Source organism: Notolepis coatsorum, assembly GCF_963971535.1.
Source record: "Notolepis coatsorum genome assembly, chromosome: 12".
Lineage (NCBI taxonomy): Eukaryota > Metazoa > Chordata > Actinopteri > Aulopiformes > Paralepididae > Notolepis > Notolepis coatsorum.
The window spans coordinates 24,888,289-24,908,372 of NC_140176.1; the positions used below are offsets into that span (position 1 = coordinate 24,888,289).

General features: G+C 42.6%; 1 protein-coding gene across 2 annotated transcripts in view; it reads left to right on the forward strand.

The window, feature by feature from the left end:
* The first annotated feature begins 2,109 nt into the window (after window positions 1–2,109).
* LOC311238505 (copine-3-like) overlaps window positions 2,110–20,084 on the forward strand; it is a 40,646-nt gene continuing 22,671 nt past the window's right edge. For both annotated transcript variants that reach the window (XM_084326595.1, XM_084326596.1), the window contains exons 1-10: window positions 2,110–2,151; window positions 5,761–5,996; window positions 8,076–8,255; window positions 10,843–10,917; window positions 11,132–11,203; window positions 11,292–11,372; window positions 11,906–11,995; window positions 17,297–17,395; window positions 17,552–17,638; window positions 18,388–18,447. In XM_084326595.1, the coding sequence (XP_084182721.1) occupies window positions 5,832–5,996; window positions 8,076–8,255; window positions 10,843–10,917; window positions 11,132–11,203; window positions 11,292–11,372; window positions 11,906–11,995; window positions 17,297–17,395; window positions 17,552–17,638; window positions 18,388–18,447 (909 nt within the window). In that variant the 5' untranslated portion in view covers window positions 2,110–2,151; window positions 5,761–5,831. The remainder of the gene's footprint in view (window positions 2,152–5,760; window positions 5,997–8,075; window positions 8,256–10,842; window positions 10,918–11,131; window positions 11,204–11,291; window positions 11,373–11,905; window positions 11,996–17,296; window positions 17,396–17,551; window positions 17,639–18,387; window positions 18,448–20,084) is intronic.

Sequence of the window (20,084 nt, forward strand, 5' to 3'; positions counted from 1 at the left end):
CCCCGTAATAGACAGAACCCTGCCTTTAGTTGAGCCCCGTAATAGACAGAGCCCTGCCTTTAGTTGAGCCCCGTAATAGACAGAGCCCTGCCTTTAGTTGAGCCCTGTAACACACAAGCAGCAGCTGGGTGGATCTGAAGCCTTTCGTTTCCAAATGGAAAGCTCACAGATAGGATACAACAAGTGTCTCATCAGAGTGAGGAGGATAGAGGGCCTTGAGAACGAAAGCCCCTGGGCCCTCATTTATCAATAATGCGTAGTATTGTATATTATATGGTAACTCAGTTACGTCTATTCTGCATCGAACATTGTACATATGTCTATACTGAACACTGTGACCTCATTTTCTACTTCTAAATTACATGCTATACTATGTTATTTGATACTATCTTGTCTAGCACAGTCTCTGGAGCGTAACAGTAAGAAGCATTTTGTATGAAAGTATTCTGTACTTCTGTATGACAACTATTAAAGAAACTTGAAACTTGAAACTTGAAAACTAGAAAGTGTTCTATTTTCGTTCCTACGCACGGAATTTTTAATATGTCTATATGCACAGAAAAATTGGGATTTATCAAACGTGCGTGCACAGGTCGTATGCAGACTCCTGTTGATAAATACCAATTGTTCTTACCGTCTATGCTTGTGCACGATTATAAGTATTTGCATACAGAAACGCCCCTAATCAACCATATGGTAATTAAATACCCCCATGGGAACATGCCTGTTTGTGGAATGTGGAATAATGGCCATAAGCAAACTATAAAGATAAACTTCACTGAGAGCGAGATTGATCATGGAGGTCATCTAATAAACAAATTGAAGGTAGAAAGCATTTAGTTGTGAACAATCTTATTTGGAAACATGACACAAAATAATATTCAGCTTTTTATTAAAAACAATATTTAATCGTATGGTTTTAAATATTTTTTGAGAATAAATAAATCCAATGAAGTTGTCCATTCCAGTGGACACTCAGGAGGAAGGGTGTTGACTGAAGCATCAGAACCAGCACATTGACAGAAATAAATTACAAGCTGACCCAACATTTGCACTGTAATGGCTGAAATGAACAAGTCACTGAAACAAATTGCTATCTGTGCAACCCAATGGAAAATACAAACTCGTAACCACTATTATGTATCCTGCTAAATAAATGCACTCAATATGGCTCTTGTGCACCCGTTATAATTGCGCTCCTGTTGGGTTGGCAGTCATTTAACTGGCTTCAGTGGATAACCCCGATCACCTGCATTTATGTGATAAAAGCATGCATCTCAGGTCTCAACCCTTGATTATTTCATATTCCCTAGCCTAGAGCTATTAATTTACACCATAATTCCACATTCATGTCACTAGGCTATATAGCACATATCCTGGGGCGGAAAAATGGGTAATCCACACAATCTGAACAGTAAATCCACATTGCTTATATGAAAAAGGGACTTGTCAACATGTGACACATACACCTGTTTATATGCTGCATGTGGGCATGTGCCTTGGTAATTGATATAGGTGCATTGAGAAAATAATTTCAGTTGGCAGCGAAGCAAGACGCTTTTCCAGCAATCTATCATTACACTAGACTAGAGGTTCCAGTAGTGGGCAGCTTGAATTGCGTATAGGTCCTAAAACCAACGCTTTAAGGAGATCTTTTATTTTTAGAGCATTAACTCTTTGGAATAACCTGCCTCAAAACCTCTGCTGCATTTACAGTAGGTTCACTTTTTAAAATAATCTTAAATTGTTTTTAACATTGTAAAGTAATTTTTAGTTTTTGTTTTACACTGTAATGTAATTTTAGCTATCTTAATTGTTACAGTAGTTTCATTATGCATTGTGTGTACTGACTTTTAATAATTTTATTTGTGCAATAATAATTGTTTTTGTATGTTTTTTTGTGTGTGTGGACCCCAGGAAGACTAGCTGGTTGCTATGGCACCAGCTAATGGGGATCCCTAATCAAATCAAATCAAATCATACAGAGTTGTATCAACCGATGGATGGCAGCAGCAATGCAATAGATGTACCTAGTCTGCCGGAAATCCATTAGAAGAAGAAGAACAGTACGGCACCGCCCACTCGAATGTATTTTCCTGCTGCATTGCATTACAGACTAACAGACAGTAGCTACACATCTCACATCAGGGGGTAAGCATTTACCAAATCATTAGTCGCTACTCGTTTCTGGCCATTCTAGGATCCTCATCGGCTCGTAGTAGAAATAATTAGTCCCATCACACTAGTGTGACACGACTGCTATATTTTTTTTAACCGTAAGCTGTTAGTTAACCATGCTCTCTAGCCAGTAAACGTTAGCATAGTAACGTTGGTGAGGAAAAACACAGACCACACCCACCAGACGTGGAAGTAAAAAGACAGAAATGTTCCACAACTTTACTTTTTCAAGAAATCGGTCGTACGTTTGTGTGAGGGAGTGAAACAGAGAGAGACGCTGTTGGTGCCTGCTGCCTGGGTGCTTTGATTGATTGATTGATTGAAAACTTTATTAACAGATTGCAGAATGGGTACAGTACAGTACAGCTCAATACATACAATTGTTAAGGGGATGCAGACCAGAGAAAGACTTTCGTCTTGTTTACATCATTTTCAATTCATCGTAACATATATGACATACAGATAGACAGTACTGCTACATCTATACATTTACGACATACCAGATTTGCAAATACAGTACTGTTTGTGATACGAAAAGAGTCCAGAAAAGAAGTATATACATTTGACATAGAAACTGTACATTGGAGGTGGTTGGGGGGGGGGGGGGGGTGGGTAGGAGTGGGGGGGGGGGGGAGGTTGGGTAGGAGGGGTGGGTGGGGGACACTGTACAACTGTACAAGCAACAATGTACATTGGAATATTGACAAGACCATACTTGGTAATTTTTACTGTACATTGGAGGGGGTTGTGTTAGGACATTTACAGGGGCCAGTTTCGAATTGCAGTCTCCCGTAGGTGTTTTTTGAGAGTGTTTTTTGAAAGTGGGTAGTGATTCACATTCCTTTACAGCTTTGGGTAGTGCGTTCCACATTGATGTGGCATAATTGCGAAACGTGTTTAGTCCCTTGTTTGAGCCGAATCTGGGTTTAACATGATTTGTGGAGCTCCCTCTGGCTTGTGATCGTGGTATTCACTGACCTTTGGGAAGTATTTTGACATGTACATGGGTACCTTGGTCGTGTAGTGTATCTTGTAGACCAGGCCCATTGCAAGTTGCTGTACTCTGTCGTCTACTGTCTCTAAGCCATCCTAGGTTGTCAAAGTGGGCAGGGGTGAGGTGGGTTCTAGGAGTAAGGTCAAGCAGTAGTCTGACCAGTTTGTTTTGAGATGTTTGTAATTTTGTTTTTAGCGCCTTTGAGGTGCTTTGGTACCATGAGGTGCAAGCATAGTCGTAGTACCCTTGAATGAGTGCTCCTGCCAGAGTCTTCAGGGTATTCTTGTTTACCAGTGAGGAGATCCGGTACAAGAATCGAGTTCTTTGGTTGACTTTTTTTATTACATTGGATGCCATTTTGTCACTCTATTGAACCCAGGTAGGTAATATTATCTTCTTTCCTTGTGACAATATTGTCACCCACTGTAACTGAGAAGCCGTCGGTCTTGCTGAGTTTGTTATTTGAACCGAAGAGAATGGACTCTGTTTTGCCCATGTGTAATGATAGTTTGTTATCAGCGAGCCATATGCAGATTTTTGCCTAGTTCTGAGCTGAGGGTTTTTTCAACCTGTAACTTGTTCTTGTCAGAGACCAGCAGGGCTGAGTCGTCCGCAAACAGGAACAAGTTGCAGTCACAAGCTGACGATTTGCATAAATTAGGAACAGTAGCGGTAGTAGTTTTGTTCAGGCTTTAACGTCGTTTCTGGGGATAATAGCTAAATTATAATGTTGCATTCTAATTCCAATGCCAATGGCAATGATAAACATCTGGTGTGTTATTACCAGTGGCTAGGTGCTTTTGAAAAGAAAAATGATATGTTTGTTTGTTGTTAGATTGAGTTAAGACTAGCTCTATTGACGAGCTTTGTATATACATACAAAGCTCGTCAATAGAGCTAGATTAAGACCAGAGTTCCACAATTGTCTACTATACTGAGGAGAAAAACAATGGGGAAAATCAAACTGATCAAAATAGTTACTCTTATACCGTATGTGGAGACCCCCTGAAGCCTCCCTCTGCTCTGGTGGTCTCTGGACCCCACGTTGAAAACCACTGATGTGTTGTTATTTATTTATCCTATCCTGCCCAGCTACACTTTACCTACCTGTATATACTCTCTTTTCTGGACTCTTTTCCATCACAAACAGTACTGTATTTGCAAATCTGGTATGTCATAAATGTATAGATGTAGCAGTACTGTCTATCTGTATGTCATGTATGTCATATATGTTATGATGAATTGAAAATGGGGGACCCTGATGTAAACAAGACGAAAGTCTTTCTCTGGTCTGCATCCCCTTAACAATTGTATGTATTGAGCTGTACTGTACTGTACCCATTCTGCAATCTGTTAATAAAATGTTCAATCAATCAAGCTAATTATCTGTGGACCATAGTGAATCTATTAGCTAGAAAGTGGCGATGAATAATAAAAGTAGAACTTTTCAGAAGAATTCCGTTGCTAGGGGAACAGCTTGGGGCCCTGTATGTTTCCTGTTACCTATTGCAATAGTTAGTAGTATTAGCAAAACACTGCAACAAGGAAACAACTGAAAGAAGGAATATACAAGCTATCCGAGGAAATATACTGTACATCAACCAATCAAACGTTAGCTAGTTAACAATGCAATAGATTGCCAATGATTCTGACATCCGAGATAATAAACTGTTTAAATGACGGCTCATAAACGAGGAGATGGCTGATCCCATTCAACTCAATGTCAGCCAAACTGAAAGTTTCCACACCAATTATGTGTGTTCATGCACTACACAGTGACGCAATGACCCTCCCTTTTTCCTTCACAATGTCCCTTCCAAGTTTCCCTGACTGTAACGGGGCATAATTTGCAGTTGAGAAAAGGTAATGAATCGCAATTGCAATATCGTGATAATATCTTATCACTTGACCTCTGGTGATTCCCACCCCTAAGAGGAAGTGGGTGGGCTGAGGGCACCTCTGGTGATTCCCACCCCTAAGGAAGTGGGTGGGCTGAGGGCACCTCTGGTGATTCCACCCCTAAGAGGTAGTGGGTGGGCTGAGGGCACCTCTGGTGATTCCCACCCCTAAGAGGAAGTGGGTGGGCTGAGGGCACCTCTGGTGATTCCCACCCCTAAGAGGAAGTGGGTGGGCTGAGGGCACCTCTGGTGATTCCACCCCTAAGAGGTAGTGGGTGGGCTGAGGGCACCTCTGGTGATTCCCACCCCTAAGAGGAAGTGGGTGGGCTGAGGTCACCTCTGGTGATTCCCACCCCTAAGGAAGTGGGTGGGCTGAGGGCACCTCTTCTTGTGATTCCCACCCCTAAGGAAGTGGGTGGACTGAGGGCACCTCTGGTGATTCACACCCCTAAGGAAGTGGGTGGGCTGAGGGCACCTCTGGTGATTCCCACCCCTAAGGAAGTGGGTGGGCTGAGCCAGGGCACCTCTGGTGATTCCACCCCTAAGAGGAAGTGGGTGGGCTGAGGGCACCTCTGATGATTCCACCCCTATGGGCTGAGGGCACACAGGGATGCAGAGTTTTTTTTTTTATTTCCGTCTCTGTGGCAACCAGTAGTGGCATATAATATACCCTTTTCTCCATTATCGTAGGTCTACCAGTGTGTGTGTCTGCGCGTTCATATCTGCCAGTGTGTGTCGGCGCGTGTGTCCCACAAACTGTCATGGCGGCAGGCGGGGCCCCGATGGCAGGGCCCGGGGCCACTCAGTGTATGTCCAGAGTGGAGCTGACCGTCTCGTGTGAGAACCTCCTGGACATGGATGTCTTCTCCAAGTCGGACCCCCTGTGTGTGCTGCTCCAGAACACTACGGGCTCCCAGTGGTACGAGGTCAGTAGGAGGAGTCCTCATTGTACATTTACAATTACCGTACTTTTCGCACTATAAGCCGCACCTGACTATAAGCCGCAGCAGCTAAATTGAATGATGTGTACATATATAAGCCGCAGGTGTTTTAATGTTTAATTACCATATGTAATTACCATTGGGACACAATACTGTCGGACAAATAACAAGAATTAACTCATTTACAAGTTGTATTAAGTTTAGCAAATAAGGGAACAGATAAATAACATTTCAATGCAGTCAAAAAAGCAATATTTTGATTTTAACATTTTCGGGTTTGGTCACGTCGAGTCACATATAAGCCGCACCGTTATATAAGCCGCAGGGTCGAAAAATGGGGGAAAAAGCCGCGGCTTATAGTCCGAAAAGTGTCATTTAGCTGATGCTTTTGTCCAAAGCGACTTACAAGTTCTGTACAACAGGCCAGCAGGAAGGGTACAACCCTGGCAGACAATATTATTAGCATAGTAGGTAGTAATATAGGCAAGGTACTGTAGATTCCTTAGTAGCAGAGTGCATAATAGGTCAAATACAGTATGAAGGTTAGTAGTTCTCTACACACACTTACCTATTCCAGTAGTATGAATGTTTCTGCCAATAGGCTCAATTGAAACAAGGTGTTTTGTTGAGGTTGGGTAACGGGTTAGTCACTTGCACTTAAAGGGATAGTTTGGCTTTTTGGACGTTAAGGTGCCATTAGTGTCCCAGAATCCCCGCTTGCTGCCCGTCTGATGCTTCCCGGTTCCTCGGTACCCGGCTAGAACTAGAACTCCGACCACGAGACTCGGCCAGTAAAGCTAAAGTTTGTTTATTAAATATCACAATAAAATACAGGTACTTTACGGTGAAATGCTTGGTTCTGTATGAGCCCCTGAGAGTGTGCTTCATACAGTGAAAAAAAGTAAGTAAAAAGAAGAAAAAAAATAATAATAAAGAGGAGGTATCTGCACTATTACTCTGGTAAGTATTTCATTACAACTCAATGTCCAAAGATCTGAACTATCCCTTTAAAAAACAACAACAATTAACATGGTGTTGGATCACAGTGCTGGATTCATCAGTGTTTTGTAATGAGACGTTTAATTTCAGCATAAAGGTTAGAGGTTGAAAGGGCGGCTACGTGGCGCAGTGGGCAAGGCGCTCGCAACGAATGCTGGAGACTAGGCTCGAACAGGATGCCTCCTGTTCGAGCCCCGCTCTCCACATTGCTTTCAGTTTAGCTGGTCGTCCACAGTAATACACATTGGCCGTATTACGGGGAGGGAAACTGAAGGGTGGGGATCGTGCGTTGTGGACAGCGACTCCTACAGGTCGATTGGTGCGCCTGCGCAGTAGAATCAAGAAGCGACAGGGGCGGGGCCCCTCCAAAGCCCAGACCCCCGACGCTGAAAGATCGAGCCGCGCAGGTGAAAAGATGCGACGGCTGTTACCTCGAGTATCGGAGGGGACTCGTGCTATGTATGACTTAGTCCACATTGCAGCCGGCTTGTGGGAGGCAAGAAACAACGTTCGAAGACAGGGGAGGGTTGAATTGGACGATATGAAAATTGGGATGGGAGAAAAATAGAAAATGGGAGAAAAAGTGGATACAAAAAAAAGAAAGGGTTAGAGGTTGAACATGCACCTACAGTATCTCCATTATTCAGACTGGCACCATATTGGTGTTGGCCAGTATCTGTGATCGGTATCGGTCTGATGAGCAAAACGGGGCCGCTGTGAACAATTGCCTGTGTGTGTTTTAATTTGTTTTGCCACACACTTTGTTTGGGTAACATTATGTGACAATAACGCTGCAGTGGATTGTGGGCTATCGTTGTTTCAGTATGTACAAAAATAGTATGTAGTATGTATGATTTATACAGATCATATCGACTTTGGTAATATTGGTTATTGGCCATAACAGGAATGTTAATATTGGTTATCCGTATATCGGCCATCATTTTCACATCGGTGCAGCGCTTAGTCATCACATCTAACTATCACTATCGAACCCAAATGTGTCTTGACTCATAAAGTATGGAAAGAAAAGAACCCTTGACTCTGAAACTCGTCTTTACTCGTCAGTTCGGCCGCACAGAGAAAGTCGACAATTGCCTCAACCCGAAGTTTGCCAAGAAGTTTGTGATCGACTACTACTTTGAGATGGTGCAGAAGCTGAAGTTTGCGCTGTATGACATCGACAACGACACCTATGACCTGGGAGATGATGACTTCCTGGGGGAGCTGGAGTGTACTCTGGGTCAGGTGAGTGTGACGTGGTACAACACAATAACACTTCGTTTTTAGGACTGAATCGAACATATTGATTACAAATAGGGATGCTCGATATTGGCTTTTTTACCGATACCGATATACCGATATTGTACAACTCTTAATTTCCGATACCGATATCAACCGATACCGATATATGCAGGGTTTCCCCCCCCCCAAAAATGGAATAATTTCAGGTAATTAACATTACATATCTCTTGTTGTGGAATTAACACAACATTATGCATACTTTTGACAATAAATAAAATCAGAATTTGTTCTTACTTGCTTGCCTGGGTAAATAAACGTTATAGAAATGTAAAAAAGAAAAAAAAATTGGATACCGATATTTTCCAATATCACATTTTAATGCCGATATCGGCTGATAATATCGAACATCCCTAATTACAAAACATAATCGATGCTTCGAAACATTTCATCGGTGGCAGATGAATGATTCAAAGTGTCTGATGGAAACACAAAAGAATCATCATTTCATTCAGAAAGCTTTAAGATTGTTCTAAAGTGTTCTAAAAAGTCCCATCCATGCGTTTGCTTGATTTCAGTGTGCGTTCATGGGCGGGAAATAAGACGCAAGTAAACTTGAATGTACATTTTCAATTGTGTGTTTTAGAGGAACATTTATAATTTAAACTGCCCAATTAATTGATGAACCCTTGCACCGATGAACCATATAAGTCAGTTTTGAAATGGGACAGCCCATGTATTTGCAGTTGTGAAGTTGGATCTAAATCACTTGGAGTGTGAATGTGATGGTATCACAAGATAATAATAATAAAGTTTGAAAATATTGTTCCTCTGAAAACATAAAACTGATTTATGTGGTTCTTCATCTGAGGTACTCAATTGTTGGATGAATCGATTATTTAAAGGACCCCTCCACTCAGAAACATGTTTTTTCTATTGTTAACTCCTATTAATTGTATGACTTTGAGACATGACTTTGACTATACAAATTGTTATTTGTGCAAAACCAGAGCACCATTTTCACATTCCTCCACTGAAGCGGGGGGGGGGGGGGGGGGGGGCTCTCTGTACTTACTTTACATCTGAGCTGGCCTGTGTGACCTATTGTCCAGGAAATGCTAATAGCGAATGTGAAACCAGTTTTATATGTCGATACATCTGGTGATCTATGCACAAAAATATTTATTTTTCAGTGGATCTCTTAGTTATAACAATATTGTATAAGCTAAGAAGTGTTATGTTTGGATGAAACACATTTTTGGCGAAGCATTTAGGTGGAGAAAGACATGAGGGGTTGAAGGTCTGTTAACAGGTTTGGGGGAAGACATGAGGGGTTGAAGGGGGGGCGGTCTGTTAACAGGTTTGGTAGAAGAGGGGCGGTCTTGCATTCTCTTTATTTATTTTTTGTCCACTTTTTCTCCCATTTTCTATATTTTCTCCCATCCCAATTTCGTATGGTCCAATTCAACCCTCCCCTGTCACGAACGCTGTTTCTTGCCTCCGACAAGCCGGCTGCAATGTGGACTAAGTCATACATAGCACAAGTCCCCTCCGGTACTTGAGGTAACAGCAGTCGCATCTTTTCACCTGCGCAGCTCGATCTCTCAGTGGCGAGGAGTAACGCGTGGGAGGCTCACGCTTCCCCCGACACTTCCTGATTCTACTGCGCAGGCGCACCAACCGACCTGTAGTAGTCGCTGTCCACAACGCCCGATCCCCACCCATCAGTTTCCCAGCCCCTAATACGGCCAATGTGTATTAGTATGAACGACCAGCTAAACTGAAAGCAATGTGGAGCGCTGGGATCGAACAGGCGATCCCAGCGTCTCCGCATTCGTGGCGAGCGCCTTGCCCACTACGCCACGTAGCCGCCCCTGCGGTCTTGCATTCTCAATGAGGACAAAGGTGTAGGAATGTTGCTGAGCCATTTTCCAGTCATTTCTAAAGTGTTAAAAACATGTGTGGAGGGGATTTTTAAATAATCATTAGCTCTACTTTATTTTAAGTGCACTTTGTGTCATAGTCCTAATAATATGGTAGTGACGTTCCATAACTGTATTGTAAGTCTAATAATTACAGTATTACACACCAGAAAATGACATAGACCAACATTACGAGTCATTATGACCAGGGCTGCTACCTTTTTCACAACCGTCAAGGAAACGTCCCATAGTTGTGGTTGGAATATGAATTCAGCCTTTCTTTCATCCCACGATGTGTCTAAATCCGTTTTGTCTTGTCTTGGACACAATTCTTATCAGCCCTAGGTCGACGGACACTCCCTTAATCTGAAACCCTGATTATGACATGGGATTATAAAACACAAGGAGTCTGGTGTGTCATGAGATTGTCATAAGCTACATAAGTTGCCTGTAGATAGCATTGGAACACAGAATTTAGCACATTGTGTTTGATAACATAATGGTGTTCTCCTTCGCTTTGATTCATTCATTAACCCAATCCGTGTTCCAGTATTGTACCTTCTGTTCATGACTGATTAACGGAATGTCCTTTATTGCCATGTGAGAGTGACTGACCCTTCAAATCAAGTGTTTGTGTGTGTGTGTGTGTGTGTGTGTGTGTGTGTGTCTAGATTGTGTCGTCTAGGCAGCTGGCTCGACCTCTGCTCTTGAAGAACAGGAGTCTTGCAGGGAAAGGGACCATCAGTGTAAGTGGCTCTCATGCGTAGTATTTTTGGCAGGGATACATTAGGGCTGGTATGCCAGCATGGATGCACACTGTTGTCAGTGATATGATATGACGTGCCACCCAGCCCTAGGGTGAACCGTTATTATTATCTTGCAAGGCAGGAAGCTCAATGTAGACTCTTGATCATTCTTAATCTTAATCTACAATGGCTACTTTGTGTTTACATTTTGCAGATCATTGCTGAAGAAATAACGGACAACAGAATGGCGATCTTTGAGGTCTCCGCTAGGAAACTGGACAAAAAGGTATCATTTGTCAATCTCTTGTTTTTTTGTGTTTTTTTTTTTTTTTTTTACCAGAAACAGTTGGAAATCTGGAATGCTTCTTTTTCAGGATTTCTTCGGGAAGTCCGACCCTTTCCTGGAAATCTACAAGCAGACGGACACTGGATGGCAGCTGGCCCACAGAACAGAGGTACAGAACCACACCAGTTCACACACACACACACACACACACTCGGGGGGATGTCGTTGTGTACTCGTTGTGTACTTCATAGCCGTGGATAATTAGCACCAGTCAATAGCCAAATGCTGGTACAGTTCAGTTGCCATTTGTAAGTCGGTCTACTCCACCAGCCACTTCGGCAAGGAACCAACCATTATTTGGACACTCTATTCAAACAACAACACAGTGTCATGTGAAGATAACCCGTCTTGCACAAAGCACATTGTCTCGGCAGAATGGCTAACCGCGAGCGAACGAGTGACTGACTGACATAGCGAGTGAGTGAGTGAGTCAGTGACATTACCAGTCGTAGAGGCGCTATGCTTTGAAAAGTGGTTAGTGGTTTTAGAATCCATCTATCGGCCTCTGGGGCTGCTGGATGAAAAGGTTGCGTGTCCTGTCCTGTGTTGTAACAGTGTGTATGTGAGGCGGATAGTGATGCTATAATATCTGAAGCAGGAAGATGCTGCTTAATCATGACCGCTGTCCCTCTGGTTTGACAGGTGGTGACGTATAACTTGAACCCTACATGGAAGCCCTTCAGAGTCCCCCTGAGGGCTCTCTGTGGGGGAGACGTGGAGAAGCCTATTAAGGTACACACACACACACGCACACACACACACACACACACACACACACACACACGCACACGCACACACACACACACACACACACACACACACACACACACACACACACACACACACACACACACGCACACACACACACACACACACACACACACACACATCCAAACAAGCAGACATACACCAGTATAAAGCTAAAAGACAAAACACATAATAATAGACCAATTGCTTCTAATACCACCACATTATCAATCCACAAATAAGATACATCAATAATGTCTCATCTTGCACGTACCACGTTCCTTCCTCTGCTCGGCTATGTATCCGGCCCGCCTGCAACCACCACAGATAACCTAAGAACTTGTGGGCTGTGACACTAACAACGAGGACACACCACCCCATGAAGGACAAGCCGGTTTGAATTAGTTCTTATTGTCAACGTGGCCTACAATGCATTGTAGCTTGTGGTCTTTTCCTAGGCTATGTTGACATTAAGAAATAAATACAATTCCACCGGCCTTGTCTTTTTAACATTGACGTTCAAGTTTGTTATTTCATTATTCATTTAAATATGTTCCCTTGCATTTGCCCAAGAATAGCAAACTAACATTTTGCAATATGTATGAAAATCGAGAATAAAAAACGCTGTGTTTTTTGACACAATGTAAACTAATGAATCCGTTTGAATAGTGCTACAAATGAGAACTCTGCACATGTCTATAGCGTTTCCTCTCCCTTGTGGCGTCTCCTTTGCCACTTATATATTGACTAACGTGGGCTCAGTGCTCCTTGATTTGGCGTCCGTTGATGTCTGTGACTTTTCATCCTTTTGACACTTTCAAAGCGAGCCTGTCGGAACGGGGCTGCTTCCCTGATCGACAGCACAAGTGAGTTCTCCATCCGACGCGCGTGTGTCCTTCACCTGAAGGGTGCAGTGTGCAACAGGAGAACATGGGCCTGCACCCATCTAGAGACGGGTCCCCTCATGCCACCCACGTGTTTGACTGTAGATACACAACATGTAGCCCTAGAATGATGACTGCTTGGCTAAATACTGTGTGCTGACCTGTGTGTCTTGTCCTGCTCCCAACACTAGAGGTTTAAATACTGTGTGCTGACCTGTGTGTCTTGTCCTGCTCCCAACACTAGAGGTTTCCTATCCAACTCCTTCTCAACCTGGGCTAGTTAGTTAATTAGTCAATTAGTTAGTTAGATGGACATGACAGGTGCACCCTTTCAGGTAAAAAAAATCCAGATACCTTTCTTTGAGTGTGTCATAATATTATATATATATATATGTATATGTATATGTATATATATATATATATATATATATATATATATATATATATTGGGGGCGATAGTGGCTCAGGAGGTAGAGCAGTCGTCTGGTAATCAGAAGGTTCCTGGTTTGATTCCCGCTCCACCGGGGCAGCTTGTCGAAGTATCCTTGAGCGAGACACTTAACCCCTAATTGCTCCCGATGAGCAGGTTGGCACCTTCCATTGTTGCCTCCGCAGTTGGTGTGTTAATGGGTGAATGTCTGGAACAAAATTGTAAAGCACTTTGGATAAAACCAAACCACCATTTACCATTAGGCCCTGATGCACAGTATTTTTCAGACAATGCAAATGGGCAATTATGACCAAACTGTATTTTCTTCGTGATACTGTGTATTTATAGCTTGCTACATTATTCTTGTTGATTTGATTTGAGATGTCTTATTTGTCAATACTCATCGTCCTACTCCTTTACCTTAAAGGGGAACTCCAACATTTTGGGAAATTAGCTTATTTAACATCTTCCCTGGAGTTAGACAAGAAGATGCATACCTTTTTTGTCTCTGTGCGTGCATTTAGCTTTGGGAATAGACACTCCGTTAGCATAGCTTAGCTTCATCACTGGAAGTGAGGCAGATCCGTAGCCTTACAGTGCCTTACAGTGTATTGCAAGGTCTGACATTGACCAAACTTGATATGCATGACCTTGGTGGGCTCTAGGTCAACTCCTGAAAAGGGGGTCAATGTCAGACTTTGCAATCAAAAGTTAGGGGGCTAATAACCCTTGCCATAATTTCAGTGCGCCCCCTAACTTTTGATTGCAAGGTCTGACATTGACCCCCTTTTCAGGAGTTGACCTAGAGCCCACCAAGGTCATGCATATCAAGTTTGGTCAATGTCAGACCTTGCAATACACTGTAAGGCACTGTAAGGCTACGGATCTGCCTCACTTCCAGTGATGAAGCTAAGCTATGCTAACGGAGCGTCTATTCCCAAAGCTAAATGCACGCACAGAGACAAAAAAGGTATGTATCACTATCTTCTTGTCTAACTCCAGGGAAGATGTTAAATAAGCTAATTTCCCAAAATGTTGGAGTTCCCCTTTAAAACCCTGTCCCATGGTGTGTGATCACTCTTAAAAACCTGTCCAATGTCCATGGTGTCTGATCACTCTTAACTCTTTGGACGCACTGACTTGAGCATTGTTTGTTCCTACCATGCCAATGCTCTAAAAGATAGGAATAAGTGGCAGTGCTATATATATATTCTATATTATAGCTATGGATACAATACTATGGCCCATTTGACATCAACTATCTATCGTTCAAACTGTGAAAAAGAATAAATGTTTTCATCAATACCTTTGCGTGGTATACCATGGTGAATATAAGTATAGTTTTAGAGTAATCCTGTCTAATCCCAGAAAACGACGATATGCAGCAAAACGTGAATTTCACTAAAAGCGTTGCCGTTTCTCGCCTGGACACGCTACTATTTCCAAATCAAATGTATATAATGGGTATTATGTTTCATCATGAATGCATGAAAGGGGGGGGGCGGGGGGTCGTTTTTTGATGCTTTGATCGTCACCAACGCCATACGTTGTGGAGTAACGTTACACACACACACACGTTGCGATCGAGGTGAAATCATGGTTGGATCAAAGCAGGATTGATATAATTTAGTCCTTACCTTCACTAGGAGGTACCCCAAAAAGAATATTCCAATTGTCTGATCGCGAGTCCAAGTATTGGGTGTCCATCGTGTCGCCAACATAATCCACCACAACAGATGCATCAGGGGTATTTGACACTTCTCAATGCGATCGGGATACCCATTCGACTCGCCTGACAAAGGAAAGTGTGCCCGGAGACATTTGAACGTTGCACAGGCCAAGATATAAGGTTTCAAAGGGTGCTCGATACTGCCACCTGGGAGGATGCGGCCGGTATTGCACTTTGGCATTCTCAGGATGATTCCCCATGTTAACCCAGAGTCTGTGTGCCTGTAATGAATAGAAATATCGAATAAAAGAAATAACAATGAAAACCCGACTATAGTCGGGTCTGGCGCTGAACGGGTAGCGAGATAACCCGACTATCCTCGGGTCTGGCACTGATTGAGTTAAAAACCTGTCCATGATGTGTGATCACTCTTAAAAACCTGTCCAATGTCCATGGTGTGTGATCACTCTTAAAAACCTGTCCATGATGTGTGATCACTCTTAAAAACCTGTCCATGATATGTGTTCACTCTGTCTTCATGCTGGTTAATATTTTAGCAGGACTGAATTAGCTGCACTCTCAGCCGCATACAAACTCTTCCGTCAGGCTAGAGTAACTCAATCGGCGAGTTGAAATATCGACCCAGTTCAAGGACCCAGGAGATACCCTTTTGAATATCCCTCTGAAGAGAGAATTACATCCTGATAGCTGATAGTATGTAAACGCTTGGAAATCCAGAGCATGCATTTCATCCACACACCTGATTTAGGACGACCTTCATGAACTCCTTTTGCATGGAAACGGTTAGCCTACTCCAATATTCGGACATATCGTTGATCTGGTTTGAATGGTGTTACCCAGCCGTCGCTGCCAGATCAGTGTAAACATTATTCTCTCCTACACAACTTGTCACCCATTCCGTCGTGAGAAATCAAGTCGTTATTTTAAAGCCAACGTAGAGCGACGTTAGGATCATTCTAGAGATTCTGAATGGGGCCTTGTGTGTCCTCTTGAGAGGTTACGAGGGGAAGTTCTTCCATTCTCCACTTGTGTGCTTTCCTGAGTTAGATCTGTCGTGTCTGTCGTAGCCGAGTTGCATTGCATTTGAGCTGAAATAAACAGCTTTTCTTCCTCATAGCATGCTGTTCTCACTTTCCCGACTGCCACATTTGGATGATGATTGATGCTCTGGTTGATCATGACTGAAATGCATTTGTTTGGCTGCGTATGAATACTAGGACTAGGTGACACGTTTGCCTTTATTAAAACAAATGTCAACCGTTGTTAAAGGAAGATTCCACCAAAATGGACTTTTAGGTTCTTGTTCTGAACAAGCACAGCATTCTTTGTTTTTCATTCTTCTTTCCTGCGATATCGCCACCCTATTCTGGGACTCTGGAAATACATTTTTGAGTTTTACACCAGTAAAATAATCTCGGCAATGTAAATTTTTTCCAGAATAACAACCCAAAAGTACATTTTGTGGAATACTTCATTGAAGGACCATACCGGTCTGATTTTTACTTCTCACTGTTGCCTGGAGACTGCTCCCGTCTTTAACACACGGTGTATACGGTGTGTGTTGTAACGGATCCTGCGTGAAAACCACTGGGTGGTATATTTTCGATAACGTTAACTGTATTCTCTCTCTGCTAACGACTTTCATGTCCCAGAGTGTCCCCCCCCCCCCCCCCTTTCAACATCAATAGCAGTGTGAATGGCGTTTAGTAAGGTGAGCTGAGATCAGCTGGAACACTGATCGTAGCGTGTACACCTACGAACACTAGTCATAATGTAAAAAGCTTTTTTCCCCCCATTGTTAGGTTTTTAGTGAGTTTTTCCTTACCTTCCCATTTGATTCAATATCGCAGGCAATATCCGGTAAGGGTGAGAAGTAGAAATTGGACTGGTATGGTCCTTTTATTTTTAAAGAAACACGCCAACATTATGGGAAATGCGCTTGCTGTCTTCTCCAGAGTCAGACAAGATGATGGATCATAGATGGAAAAGTGGATACGGATCAGCTAGCCTAGCTTAAAGTGCCGGGAGAGGTGTTTTTGTCCGACAGCTAGGATAGCTGGTCCGTATCTGCTTCCATTAATTTGTGCTAAGCTAGGCTAAGCTTGCAGCCGGATAATTTTTTCTACACGACGCACAGAGAGGAAATTGGTATTTATCTTCTCGTCTGGAGAAGACGGTAAGCGCGTTTCCCATAATGTCGGCGTGTTCCTTTAAGCCTCTATATATAAAGAGACTGCCGACTGCGCTGTCTCACACCTACTGGCCCTATTCTCATCCCTAAGGTGGAGTGTTACGACCACAACGTGAACGGATCTCACGACTACATCGGAGCGTTTGAGACCACACTGGTCCAAATACAGGAAGCATCTCATACTTTCGCGGTGAGCTCTCTCTCTCTCTGTGTGAATGTGGGCAAGCTGTATGTCATCACACGATGCATTATTTTACCTGATGAGTTGAAAGTTATTGGAAGGTTTGTTTTTTGTCATGTCCCACCTCATAAGTCATAACAATGTATGTCCTCCTGTCACCCTCAGGCTGAGTTTGAATGCATCAACGGCAAAAAGAAACAGAAGAAGAAGAGTTATAAAAACTCTGGCGTCATCATTGTAAAAAAGTGTGAGGTAGGGTGTTTTCTTTCTTTTTTTCCCTCTGGTGCTCATAACAAAGCTAAATATACTCTACCTTGGATACCCTTTAGTACAGTAGAGGTAATTTAGAAGTCAGACATGTTTGGATGGGAGCGGCTGGGTAGTGCAGAGGTCTAAGCACTCGCCTACCACCGAAGAGACCCCGGGGGTTCAAATCCCAGTGTCAGCAGTACCTCCCGGCTTGGTCAGTCGTCCCTACAAACACAATCTGCAGTGTTCGCAGGTGGGAAGCCGGCAGGGTACGAGTCCTGGTCATTGCAATAGCAACTCCTACTGGTCGGTCAGGGCGCCTGTTCAGCAGGGAGGGCATCTTGGGGGGAGATATCGTGAACCTCCACACACGTTACACTATCCCAGTGAAACTGGTAGCTGTCAGGTTGGAGACTCCACATGTATCGGCATGTGGTAGTCTACACCCTCCCCAGACCGTCGGTAGTGTAGCGCAACGGACAAAGGGGAATATGGCATAAAAATGGGGGATGGAAGAAAACGATAGAGGAAAAAAAAAGAAATACAATTAATTGAAATACCTGATTAAAGCCCTATTCAGAATGTTTAAATGTGCACTTTTCTTTACATCATCGCATATATATTTAGCCTTTTTCTGGGACACTAGTTTAAATTGTGGTTGCATAGATATGACACTTGCGCTCGTAGGAATCTCTCTGCTCTGACATTATCTTGTGTCTAACCAGCTTCTTCTTCTCCGATGTTATTCACAGATAGTAAAGGAGTATTCCTTCCTGGATTATATCATGGGCGGCTGTCAGATCAACTTCACCGTGAGTTCTCGTGTTTACACAGTACTAGTTGATGTGTCAACCTTTCACACACATGTGTAATAATAAGCAAAGCCCTGAGGTGCGTTCAACCACATTGGCTGCTAGTGTTTGCAGTAAACATTGTTTGCTTTCAACAATTCTTGAAAGTGTTTTTCTAACCAAATGTTGCTCAGTTTGATACCAAATGTTAAATTGAGCTCAGTTTAATACAAAACATTAGTTCTTTTTCTCAGTTCGATACCAAATGTTCGATTCCGTTCAGTTTGAGGTCATATTTGAAATAATTTCATTACAGTGACAATCTAAGAAATGTTTTTTTTTTGTTAACTCTGAAAGCGCTGGCATTTAAATCCTATCTATTTATGAAAAGTCCTGAACGGAGGAGACTTACGGTAGATTTATGATGCAGATTCAGATTCAGATAGTTGTAGTTGCAAGAGGCTTAGGCCTATGGTGCTTCTAGTGTTAATCACATTATTCTCATATTCCAAAGCATCATCAGAATAGCCTAATTATCTTACATCTCTTTTCTTACAACTTGGTGCAGCCTTTTTTATGTGAGCAGACTGACTTGCTGTCAAAATCCAACTTTCCCCTTGTGCCTCGTCATCGGTAGGCTGGCCATGCAAAATAAAGTCTTGTCCTTTATTTTGGGATCATTGATGGATGCTGCTGCTAATGTCAGCGATGCCATTTAAAAAGGCAGCAGCGCTACAGCAATAATGAAAGGGAGAGCGGGAAAATGATAATCAATAAGCAGTCGAAAGTTCAACTAGGTGCTTGAGTGCAATGTTTTAAAACAAAAGTCGTCCGGTGCTCTTGGGACTTTGTGAAAAGACAACTGTAGAAGAAGAAGTAGGATCCCAGGCTCTCAAAAAAGGTATTGCAGGAAGATGAGTTAAAAAGCCTTTATTGTGGCACGGATGCATAATTTATTTGTTGTGGCACAGCAACACGGCTACATCATTTAAAAAGCCTCTGTTGTGGCACAGCAACATAATTTAAAAAGCCTTTATTTTGGTCCCGGCAACATCATTTAAAAAGCCTTTATTGTGGCACAGCAACATAATTTAAAAAGCCTTTATTTTGGTCCCGGCAACATAATTTAAAAAGCCTTTATTGTGCCACGGCTACATCATTTAAAAGGCCTTTATTGTAGCACAGCAACATCATTTAAAAAGCCTTTATTTTGGTCCCGGCAACATCATTTAAAAAGCCTTTATTGTGGCACAGCAACATCATTTAAAAAGCCTTTATTTTGGTCCCGGCAACATAATTTAAAAAGCCTTTATTGTGCCACGGCTACATCATTTAAAAGGCCTTTATTGTAGCACAGCAACATCATTTAAAAAGCCTTTATTTTGGTCCCGGCAACATCATTTAAAAAGCCTTTATTGTGGCACAGCAACATCATTTAAAAAGCCTTTATTTTGGTCCCGGCAACATCATTTAAAAAGCCTTTATTGTGGCACAGCAACATCATTTAAAAAGCCTTTATTGTGGCACAGCAACATCATTTAAAAGGCCTTTATTGTGGCACAGCAACATCATTTAAAAGGCCTTTATTGTGGCACAGCAACATCATTTAAAAAGCCTTTATTGTGGCATGGCTACATCACGAAAAGAATATTTGGACC